Source organism: Suricata suricatta, chromosome 16, assembly GCF_006229205.1.
Source record: "Suricata suricatta isolate VVHF042 chromosome 16, meerkat_22Aug2017_6uvM2_HiC, whole genome shotgun sequence".
Lineage (NCBI taxonomy): Eukaryota > Metazoa > Chordata > Mammalia > Carnivora > Herpestidae > Suricata > Suricata suricatta.
Genome location: NC_043715.1, coordinates 13,580,353 through 13,592,572, shown reverse-complemented (window position 1 = coordinate 13,592,572; position 12,220 = coordinate 13,580,353). Strand labels below are relative to the sequence as shown.

The 12,220-nt window shown below is 46.5% G+C and overlaps 1 protein-coding gene across 1 annotated transcript in view; it reads left to right on the top strand.

Annotated features, from left to right (window-relative positions):
• PKD1L3 (polycystin 1 like 3, transient receptor potential channel interacting) overlaps nt 1-12,220 on the top strand; it is a 55,911-nt gene that overhangs the window by 24,045 nt on the left and 19,646 nt on the right. The window contains 8 exon segments of the mRNA XM_029924227.1: nt 38-257; nt 1,964-2,156; nt 3,918-4,226; nt 4,399-4,508; nt 4,511-4,575; nt 5,502-5,520; nt 6,528-6,665; nt 7,441-7,528. Coding sequence (XP_029780087.1) covers nt 38-257; nt 1,964-2,156; nt 3,918-4,226; nt 4,399-4,508; nt 4,511-4,575; nt 5,502-5,520; nt 6,528-6,665; nt 7,441-7,528 — 1,142 coding nt within the window.

Genomic DNA, 12,220 nt, shown 5'->3' with positions numbered 1-12,220 from the left:
GGACCATCTTGCAGGTTGATGAACTCTCTCATTCTAGATCGTGCCGCAGAGAAACGTTAGCCTGGGAACCTATCCTACCAGCACCAACATGAGTTCAGACCGTCTTATTATCTCCGTGAGCCTCACTTCCCTGGAGAAGTCCCTGACCGTGTGCACAGAGCCTGAAAGTCCGCCTTGAGTGACACTCTACCTGGGGTTCCAGTGTCAGCCTAGCCACGCCTGCATCCACCTTCCGAAGAATCAGGGGTGGCAAAAAGGTAAAACCCCAATCAGAAACTTACTTTGAAATGTTTTTTTTTCTTTTTTTAAACTTTCTATTTTGAGATAACTGTAGATTCTCATGCAATTGTGAAAAATAAGAGATCTCCTACCTTTCACCCAGTCTCTCCTAATGGTGGCATTTTGCATAACTATAGCACTAGGTCCTAACCAGAAAATGACGTTGATACATATATTGACCTTATTTGGTTTCATCACTTTTACCTGCACTCCTGTGTGTGTGTTTATTGCATGTAATTTTATCACATGTATAAATATACATGACCATTAAATGCATTTCTTTAAAAGATGGATTGTGGAATGGGTCCTGATATATGTGTGATAAAGCAAATTTAGTAAAATGTTAATCCTGGAATCCGGTTAGTGACTATATGTGTCAACTTCCTGCATGGTTGAAACTTCGTACAACGTTGAGAAGTAAAAGTCCAGCACGATGGGTAATATATATATTTCCAATTTTATTTCTAATCTGAGATTTGGGTAAAGCCGGAGACACCTCAGTAAATCTTGGTGTAATATTACAATGGCTACCTTGCGGCTTAGAGGAGTGAAGAATTTCTGAGCCATATATAAATAGTTAAGAAGGATTTCTGAGATACATGACTAGTGCCTTAGATGTACTTGACCGAAAAACACATTCACTGGATATCAACTTTGGATGTAGCACTGGAGCGCCCGGTGGTTCAGTCAGTTAAGCATCCAACTTCACCTCAGGTCATGATCTCGCATTTTGTGAATTCGAGCCCTGCGTCAGGCTCTGTGCTGACAGCTCAGAGCCAGTAGCCTGCTTCAGATTCTGTGTCTCCCCTGTCTCTACCACTCTCCCACTCTCCTCTCTCTCGCTCCTTCTCTCTCAAGAATAAACATTAAGAAATAGTTTATTGCAGTACTGAAAAGTCTTAGTAAAGAGCTACCCTTTGCATTTAAAAGGAGTGTGGAGGAGTGGCAGTAGCATGTTGTAAAGTGTATAAAGCATGTCAGAGTCTCTCATTACAGTCTTCCCTTGTTGAACGAGCTGCTTCTGGCTCTCGTGTAGGCCTCACTAACACGAATGATCACTTCTAGGTGATTCTTGCTCTTAGGCACAGTACCTGAGGAGCGCCTCTCACTCTTGGGCTCCCAACTACAGAGTTCTGTGTGTGTTACTAACAGGCTCTTTCCCGAATCAAAACATGCGCTCCGTTTTCCTTACCAGTATTAGCAGTATCATGTCCCTTGGGGATCTTAGACGTCCTCTGGTCCAGAGACCTGGTCTGACAGATAAGAAAACGAAGGAGAGCGTGTGGCTTTGCCTCAGCCCTGTAACAGCCGTCTGGTGGCTGAGCTGGGCCTGCAGTCAGGGCTGTTCCTGGAGCCTCGCTCGTCCTGTCCTTGCTCTGCTCTTGGGCTGCTTTTGTTAGCTCTGTCCTATAGCTCATTTGGGTGTGCAGTTCTTTCATTTTTCTAAAACTCATCACACAATCTGACTCATTAGACCTAAATCTTCATCTGTCAAAAGAATACAATTTTTTATTGGATCAGGAGAAACTCAGAGCCCCAGGGGTGTTACTGATCATTTTCTTTCAAGTCCTTTGTAACTCTAAGCTTAGTAAAATAAAATGATAACAATAACAACAGAGCCTTCATAAGGTTCTGGTAATAATGTCCCACTGGAAATGCAAGTAAGCGCTGCCTTTGTTCTCAGATGAGGAATATACATGGGTGTTGACTCCAGAGAGTCTGCGGATGGGCACCTACTGTGTGACAGCCCGCCCTGCTCTCAGCGGTAACTGCCATCGCCGCTGTCATTTCTGGGACAGCCACAACAGCATGTGGAAGACCACAGGGAGCCAAGTAGGAAGCCACACCTCTTCTCTTTCTCTTCTGCCTGAGCTGGCGTGAAATGCAGAGCATCTGTTACCTCACCCAGGGGGCCCAGAAAGGAAAAGCATCAGGAGGGAAATAAACCAGCCTGGCAAAAAAGAACACTGCGTGTGGTGGGCCAGGAAAGTGTGTCTCTTCTGAGCAGTCTTACGCTTTATATTTGTCATGCCCTTCTCAAACACTCAGTCCAGAGTGAAGCTGGCAGTTCTAGATAAAAGGAGCAGTAGGCAGGGTGTCTGGGTGGCACACTCGGTTAAGCACCTGTCTTGATCTCAGCTTGGGTCCTGATCTCCCAGTATGTGAGTTCGAGCCCCGCATCGGGCTCTGTGCTGATGGTACAGAGACTGCTTGGGATTCTGCCTCTCCTCCCCTCTGCCCCTCTCTAGCTTGTACGCGTGCGCGCATTCTCTCTCAAAAATAAACTTAAAAAAAATTTTTTTTAAGCAGTAAGTAGATGCTATTAAATTCTACAAGTGTTAAATATTTTGTGGGCACAAGGAAACAAATTTCCTGCTTTATAAGAGAGAGCTTTTATGAAAATAATCTAGCAGATCCTGGTACTTTCCAGTTTAGGGGGGGACTTGTCTAACTGTCACCTAGTTTGAGGGGTCTGCTCACTTTAAAATGGTGCCTGCATTTCTGCACGGGTGATTCTGTGTGATCCCATCTGATTCAAGTCCTGGTTCAGTTGCACCAAGAGTGTGGTGTAAAGTTCTGGAAATCACGAGGCTGTTCGTAGAAGAGCTGAGAGAGGGTCATTCACATGTGAACAGAGAGGAGGATGCGCTGGAGGCAGCGCGCCTTTCCTGGCCTGGGCGGGGACTTCCGGGAGGTCCGAGCCGAGCCTCTCAGGGACATCCTCCACCTGGGGGCCCCTTAAGGTGCAGATTCTGTTGCAGTAAATCAGGGCGAGACCTGAGCTTCTGCCTTTCTTTCTTTTTTTTTTTTTTATTTTTGGTAATGTTTGTTTATCTTTTAGAGAGAGTGAGAGACAGAGTGAAGTGGGAGGAGCAGAGAGAGGGGGAGACACAGGATCTGAAGCAGGCTCCAGGCTCTGAGCCGTCAGGACAGAGCCCAAAGTGGGGCTCAAACCCACAAACTGTGAGATCATGACCTGAGCCGAAGTCGGATGCTTAACCGACTGAGCCACCCAGGTGCCCCAGCTCTTTTTTAAGTCCCATATTTTTGGCTCTTCCTTTTTTTAAAATATTTATTTACTTATGATGACGGTGTGTGTGTGCATGCAGAGAGAGGGAAAGAGAATGCCGAGCAGGCTCCCCGCTCTCGGTGCAAAGCCTGATGCGGAGCTGGATGCCACCGCCCTGGGACCATGACCTGAGCTGAAATCAAGAGTCAGACGCTTAACCAACTGACCCACCCAGGCGCCCCTTTGGCTCCTTCTTTTTATGCCTTATTTATAGTTTCTCCACCTATGGAGTAGAGAAAGGGTTCAAACTATGGATTTACCGCACTATTGAGTGGAAGCCTAATGCAAACTTTTGAAGAGTAAAAGATTTATCAGAACTCTTAGAAAGCTAAAAACACATTTTTAATTTTAAACTCTCGTACAATATAAATTAACCTTATCCTCAACAACATTTTGTCCTAAAACTACAAAAGAATCATGTTGCCACGACTTTGAAAGAGCCTTCCTAGAGGTGTTGGATCGCGGCTGAGTTGTCGCTGGAAGCGTGTCGCCAGGCAAACTGCCTCGTAGTCTAGGGTGCCGTCAGAATGAAGCCTCCCTTCGGGCCTGTTCTACTTTCTCTTCTTAGACCCCTGGTCTCCTCCATGATTGGAGAAGAGCTCACGCAGGTCATCGGTTTTGGCTTGGCATCCTGGCACCAGCCCCCCGGAGTCGAGAGGGTCTCTAGCTGCACGACCTTGCTTCTGTGCGACATGCTCTGGAGGAAGCGTGGCGGCACTGCGGAGCGAGCGGGCACGGCGCGGTGGGCACGGCGCTCCCCTCGCTGCCCTGCGCCCGCCCTCCCTGCGGAGCCAGGAACGCGCCCCTGCCGCGCCTTGGCTTCCCCCGCTGCCCGGACACTCACAGCCCAGCGGGCTTCCGCGGGCCCGGTTCGCGCGTGACTGAAGCAGCCTCAGGAGCACATCGGGGCCTTCACTGCCATGAGGGTGAGGGTGTGCTGCCTTAGGTACGTCCTGGTTACGTCGCCAGACAGATGCCTAAAGCTGGGAGAGGGAGGACTCTGAGATGATTTCTGCTCTTGAGGTGACGGTTGACGTGATGCTCTTCAGTGGGTCCATGTGCTGTGACCCTGTCCGCACCGCTCATCAGTTCCAAACTGCTGTCCTCCTCTGCCTGCGCAGTCTTGTGATCCTGATCCAGTCACAGGAACCCCTGCCTCTCTTCCTCCCTTCCAGGCTTCCTGCCTCTCAGATGCCCCCTCTGAGCCTCTAACAGAGGTGACCGAGGTAAGCTTGGTATCTAATTGTTCGGATGGATGTCGGGCCCTGCTTCCCGGTCTGGTGAGAAAGGCCACCAGAGGGGATCTCCTGGAAGGCTCATGGGGTCCTGTTCATCTTGACCGCTTGTCCCTGATTTCTGTCCTCTGGGCTGCAGTGCATCATTCCCCTGTTTCTCCTCTTATTGACAAAGTATTCTGAGGACAGGATGTGAGGGTAGAAGATACTGATCTGAAGTTTTCATTTTTGATGTTTGAGCAAATGATCCCTTCTTTCATTCTGTGTTCTCCTAAAACTAGTTCTGTTTCCTTTTTTTAAATGTCTATTTTAGGGGCGCCTGGGTGACTCGGTTAAGTGTCTGACTTCAGCTCAGGTCATGGTCTCACAGTTTATGGGTTTGAGCCCCGAGCCAGGCTCTGTGCTGACAGCTCAGAGCTCCTTAAGAGATCTTTAGAAATTAATCTGGTTTCAAACTGCCTTCCTGCCCTCATTTCATTTCTCCCTGTTCTGGAATTATTCCCTCTGCCTCAAAGGACTTTGCCTTTTCTTGTCCTTGTTCATTTGGAGAATTGTATCTGATTCATCCTTCAAAACAGTGTCAAGTTTCACCTCTGTGACACCTTCTCTGACTTCCTCAAATAGGTTTATTTTCTTTTCTGTGACTCCCAAGCATGAGGCATGTCCTATTCTAATTCCTTCTCTCTCACCATCTTGGCTTACATGTCTCTAGATGCTTCTCACAGTGTGGTCCACAGACCAGCAGTATTGGCATCTCCTGGAATTTTAGAAATGCATAATCTTAGGCCTCACCCCAGAATCTGCATTTGAACCAAATTCCCAGGGGATTCCTGAGCACACTGAAATTTGGGGAACACGGGGGCTCCAGAGCAATACTCCCAACGTGTGGTTCACAGACTCAAACTGTTTGTTTCTAGTCCAAGCTGAATACAGAAAGTGAGAGTAAATGTTTAGAAAGTTTTATAGCAATTGGGCAGACCAATTTTAGGCATATTGAATCTAATTTTTAAAATGGAACTTGGAGGCACCTGGGTGGCTCAGTCAGTTTAGTGACTGACTCTTGATTTCAGCTTGGATCATGATCTCGAGATTCGTGAGTTTGAGCCCCAAGTTGGGCTCTGCAGCATCAACACGGAGCCTGCTTGGGATTCCATCTCTCTCTGTCTCTCTCTCTCCCTCTCTCTGTTCCCCCCCTTCCCTTTCTCTCAAAATAAATAAAGTTTTAAAAAATGGGACTTGTATTTTACATGCTCCTCTTTTACTTCTTTTTTTCTAGCAATTCTTTTTTTTCTTTTTTCTTTTTTTTTGAGAGACAGAGACAACGCGAGCAGAGGAGGGTCAGAGAGAGAGGGAGACACAGAATCGGAAGCAGCCTCCAGGCTCTGAGCTAGCTGTCAGCAAAGAGCCTGACGTGGGGCTCGAACCCATGAACCGTGAGATCATGAAGCCGGACGCTTAACTGACTGAGCCACCCAGGCGCCCCTCCAGCAATTCTTTTCTATTGTATTTTATCAACGTATCTGTCCCCAGTGGATTGGAATTTTTTCTTAAGTCCTTCATGATAGTTTGAGAAGGGCCACTCCCATAGATTTATGCTTTGTGTTTTCAACATTTAACAGGAGGTACTTGTAGTAGTTTCAGCAAATGTCGATGAATAACTGCCTAATGAAATATAACTATTTTGGGGGCCTACATTGGAATTTTTTTATTTTTTTTTAATGTTTTATTTATTTTTGATACAGAGAGAGACAGAGCATGAGAGGGGGAGGGGCAGAGAGAGAGGGAGACACAGAACCAGAAGCAGGCTCCAGGCTCTGAGCTAGCTGTCTGCACAGAGCCTGACGCGGGGCTCGAACCCACAAACATGAGATCTGACCTGAGCCGAAGTCGGCGGCTCAACCGACTGAGCCACCCAGGCGCCCCTACATTGGAATTTTTGACAGCGAAATGTTCACCATTACTTGGTTCAACAGATAAGACCAACCCCATCGATACAGCCCCAGCCGTCAGCAGCCCCGGTAAGCGCCCAGACAGAACCTTGAAGGAGAAGAAACTTCTCAAGCTGACGGGAGATACTTTGGGTATGGAGAGCAAACAGTGTCCATCCTGTAGCACAGTTCCTGGCAAAGCGGGGGTGAGAAGAAAATGAAAATACAGGCAGTGAGAAGCTGTCTTAAAATACTCCCCTTGGAAAAGTAGGCACTCCAAGGCAGTGTGGTAGATGCGCAGACTCCTGATCTTAGGAGTCGGGCGAGGTCGGTGTGTGCTGGAGTGAGTCCCTTCCTCTGCCTACGGAGTCGGAGTCGGAGTAACACAACTCGGTCCGTATACGTCACCGGCGGGAGGAGAAAGGAATCTGCTTTCAGAAGTGGCTGTCCTGTCCATCCAGGAACTGGTTTAGCACCTACCGTGTTTGGGTTATCGCATTTCCTGGACCAAAGAAGACCAATTCTGTTTTTATCTCCCTTCCCTTTCTTGTGACACAGTCCAGAGATAGCTAGAGAGAGAAAGGTTGGGGGCGGAGATGCATTTAGTTTTAAGAACTAAAATACAGCAATTTTTGTGTAGGATTTTGTGTATCTTATTTCAAGGAAAACTTGTGATGAGTGCCAGAGCAATTCTGGGAAGGAATATATAAATATTTGTAGATATGTATAGGTACCACTGTGAGCCAAAGACGTTGGCTTGTCTGTTTTCGGTTGTTAGGTTGAACCATAGGAAATTGCCAAGGCTTAGGAACCACAAAGGAGAAGTGTAGAGAATTTCTGAGCTAACCACTCAACTGTGACTTTTTCGGGGTGCCTGGGTGGCTCAGTCGGTTAAGTGTCAACTGTGACTTTTTCTCTTCTGTCCTAGAACACATCCTCTTCCTCGTCTTGTTGATGACTGTGGTCTACTCAGCACGGAGCGTTTCCCCCCATTTCTCAAAGATCAGACTTCCCAGGTATTTCTACCCTTGGGCCAGTTGCCCCCTCCTTCCTAACCTTGATGGGGGTTGCAGAGGAATGGACACAGTCCTGGGGTCCCGCTTCTTGGACGCTCTTGTTCAGTATTTTCTATCAGTGACCAACACTTTCTCCTAACTTTCTATCTTAAGTAAGCTGTATTCTGGAAATTGTCACATTCATTTATCTCAGGATTGGTAGTTCCCTTTGGGGATTTGGAACCTGACCTAGGTTCCTGGGGTTGCGGGGGTGGGGAGCCCTGGAAGACACACTCATCTCAGCAAAGGTTTTTCTGGTGCATTTAGGCAAGCGTTTACAGATGGCCTTGTGTGTTGATACTTTCTAGTTCGGTTTTGGACAGTGATGGTTCTGGGTTCAGAACACACTTGCTTGTAGTCTGTTACTCTGCGCTGAATGAAGTATTGACCAAATTAAAAGCGAATGGAACCCTGGGTGGCTGAGGCCAGTGCCATCATAGTAGGCATGGTCCTCCTTCGGGACTCTGTGGCTCTGCAGTCTAGTGTCTTGGTCCAAAAGCACAGACTCAGAAGTTAGACTGACCAGGTTCACTTCTTGGCCGTGTGTTCTTCGGTAAATTACTCAATCTCTTGTGCCTCAGTTTCCTTATCTGTCTATATGATGGGGATACTCGTAGGATCTGCCCTGTAAGATTGATGTGAAGATAAAAACTCAGGAGATGTAAGTGCTTAGAACAGTGGCTGACCGAGAGTATTCACTGGATAAGTGTTAGCTCTTATTATTAACCGGGGCAGCTGGGTCCTGGCTAATCTACTGGAAAGAATGTACCTGAGTTACCCCGACGTGCTAAGGAAAAGCCGCAGCCATCTGTGGATGTAGATAGAGGAATAGAATTAAGTAGACCTGAAGTGAAACGCAGTAAAAATTGGCACTAATGTGGTTTATTTCTTCAAACTACTAGAAAATCTTTACTTTCAGTTGTTTTTTTTTTTTAAGCGATCACTGCACCCAGTGTGGGGCTTGAACTCATGACCCCAAGATCAAAAGTCTCATGTCCTCCAACTAAGCCAGCCAGGCACCCCACACGTCTTGCAGAATTCATGTAGGTCAGTCCTGCTGGTCCAGTTGTTTTAAGGAATATTGAAGCCCAAGCCATTCATGGCAGATAATCTGTTTCTTATAAATATTTAATTTTCCTAAATAGCATGGTGCAGTGTTTAATCACATTTAGGGAAGGATTTTGGTAGGATTTAATTAAAAATCTTGTATCAGTATAAGTTTGCCTTTTCTCTCGCGGCTTTTCTTCCCCGGGCAGAAAACAACTGATCAAAATTCTATGGTGATTTCGTATATTTTTCATTTAAGAAACGGGTGGCTCAGTGGGTTGAACATCTGACTTTGGCTCAGGTCATGATCTCATAGTTCGGGAGTTTGAGCCCCACATCAGACTCTCTGCTGCCAGTGCAGAGCCTGCTTGGGACCTTCTATGTCTCTCTCTCCCTCGCTCTCGCTCTCTCTGCCCTTCCCCCACAGCCCCCCCTCTCAAAAATAAATAAACTTAAAAAAAAATAGAAAGTGAGACCGTCTTTGAAGGTTGTTACCCCTCCCGCTTCCCTTCTGTCTTCTGCAGCCTCTCCCTGTCAGATTTCTCTAACATAATCCTTCATGTTAAAACAGATTTTTTTAAATAATTAAAACATGTACATGGAGAAAATTTAAATGTGCAACAGGGCATGTTGTGCAACTCTCCTCTGTCCCCTAATCCTTGGAGAGGCAACTACATTCCCAATTTATTTTATATTCTTTCAGAGGTAATCTGTGCATTTGCAAATATGGTTGATAAGTGGTAGCCCACTTACACACGTTGTCATGAATTTTGTGTTTTTCTCTTAACAGTTCCCTGGGGATGGTTCCATTGGTGTATGTAAAGTTGTCCCTACATTTTATTCATTTCCTGTGTAGCATTCTATTGGTCAGATGTGTCATAATTTATAAAATGAGCTCCCTATTGATAGACATTGAGATTCTTTTCAATCTTTCATTGTTAATAATATTATTAATATCCTCTTGTGTATATAATTTCACACATGTACAAATATATCTACAACATGAATACCTTGAAAAGATGTGGTAAAATGTGCACACAGTCTTCATTTAGAAAGATATTGCCGCAGGGTACCTGGGTGGCTCAGTCAATTGAGTCACTTCTTTTTTTTTTAATGTCTTATGTGTCTGTATTTAATATGCTCAGTCTTTCCTCTAGTTTCCTGAACATAGGGGATACACTATTTTTTCTAAGTTTATTTATTTAGAGAGAGAGAGAGCGGGGGATGGGCAAGAGGGAAGGGCAGAGAGGGAGAGAGACAGAATCTCAGGCAGGCTCTGCACTATCAGTTGGATGCTTAACTGACTGAGGCACCCAGGCGCCCCGAGTGTCTGACTTTTTTTTTAATTTTTCTTAATGTTTTATTTATTTTTGATACAGAGAGAGACAGAGCATGAGAGGGGGAGGGGCAGAGAGAGAAGGAGACACAGAACCGGAAGCAGGCTCCAGGCTCTGAGCTAGCTGTCAGCACAGAGCCCGATGCGGGGCTCAAACCCACGAACGTGAGATCTGACCTGAGCCGAAGTCGGAGGCCTAACCGACTGAGCCACCCAGGCGCCCCTCGAGTGTCTGACTCTTGATTTCAGCTCAGGCCATGATCCCAGGGTCAGAGGATTAAGCATGACATTGGACTCCACACAGAGCATGGAGCCTGCTGAAGATTCTCCCTCCCTCTCTCTTTCTCTCTCTCTCTTGCTCGCTCGCTCTCTCTCTCTCTCTCTCTCTCTCTCTGTGTATGTGTGTGCACGCTCCTCTCCCCTGCTCTCGAACTGTCTCTCTCTGAAATAAAAAAGGAAGATGTTGCCGCGGTCTTCTTTTTACTGCACCAGTTAACACTCCCATGAGCAGTGTCTGAGTCTGCCCACATCCCCAACAGCCCAGTCAAAATTTGGTGTTTTCAAACAATACCCATAGCTCTGAAATATAAGAAAGGCTTCGCAAGTGCACTCGTGAGAAAACGCAAGTACAAACCAGAGTAAGGTACCATCTTCCACCTCCCATTTGGGAGAATTTGCCTCTGCCCTTGCGCTGCTTCATTCCCTTCGCCCATACTGTTTTCAAACATAAATCAGTATTTCCCCCTATTCAAAACATCTCAGTAGATCGCTGTCATAGTTAAAATCCCAAACCCTTTCTAGAGCTTCCAGAAGCCTGCCCAGCCTGGCGCCCCGCTACGTCTCCACTCCTAGGCCTGCCCCTCCTCCACTCTCCTCAGCCACGCCCACTTCTGTGCGTTCCCACACCCCAGCGCTGTGTTCGCCGCAGGGCCTTGGAACATGCTGATGCCCTGATAGACAGCTGCATTGGCTGCTCTCAGTTTTATTATGGTCCCTCACAAGTCGTCTCCTCAGAGAAACTTCCTCTAGTTATCCCTTGTAAATGGATGGTAGTGTTCCCTCCCCACCCCTCTCTGTCCCTACTCCTACTTAATTTTTCTTCATAGCCCTATCATTAACCCGAATATTGTTCGGTTCTTGTCTGTCTCCCTCCCTCCTCAAATGTGTGTTCTCTAGGGACAGGGACTCTTCCATCCACTGTGCTCCTGGCAGCTAGAGAGGACCTGCTGCACGTGTGCACTCCATACAAAACAGGTGAAGGAATGTGTGAATGAATGAATGTCATTTCCTAATCTTTGCTCATCTTTCACTGGGCTGCTTGATTTTGTTAGCCTGTTTGGATATATGGGGAAAAAAATTTATTTTTGAGAGAGAATGAAAGAGTGGGGGAGAGGGGCAGGGGGAGAGGGGCAGGGAGCCAGGGAAAGGGATAGAATCCTAAGCAGTCTCTGCACTGTCAGCGTGGAGCCTGAGGTGGGGCTCAAACCCATGAACCATGAAATCACAACCTGAACTGAAATCAAGAGTTGGAGGCTTAGGGGCGCCTGGGTGGCTCAGTCGGTTAAGTGTCTAACTTCGGCTCAGGTCATGATATTGCAGTTCGTGGGTTCAAGCCCTGTATCGGGCTCTGTGCTGACAGCTCAGAGCCTGGAGCCTGCTTCCGATTCTGTGTCTCCCTCTCTCTCTGACCCTCCCCTGCTCGCTCGTGCGCTCTCTCTCTCTCTGTCTCAAAAATAAATAAAACATAAGAAAAAGAGAACAAGTTGGATGCTTAACCAGCTGAGCCACCCAGGTGCCCCAGGTGGGAACTTTTTCTATATTAAGAGATTATAGGGGCGCCTAGGTGGCTCAGTTGGTTAAACGTCCAGCTTTGGATGAGTCATGATCTTATGGGGTTGGAGCCCCACATCAGGCTCTCTGCTCAGCACAGAGCCTACTTCAGGTCCCCTGTCTATCCTCCCTTGCTTATTCTCTTTGTCTCTCTCAAATAAATAGCTTATACGGTTGTAAATATAAATTTAGATATTTATATAAATAGAAACTATGAACTTACAATTCAGGCAATTGATATCTGTGTGATGTTCTCTCCACACTCCTATCTCCCTGGGAGTATGGTGTGCCTTTCTGCCCTCATCTTCATAGGGATCCCTTATTTATAGTCAAAATCTCTTGTTAGGTTTATTTTATCTTGGTGTAGCTATTATGAATGAGATTTTATTTCTCTTTACCATCTAAGTAAATACTGTTTGGATGTATGAAAGCTGTTGTGT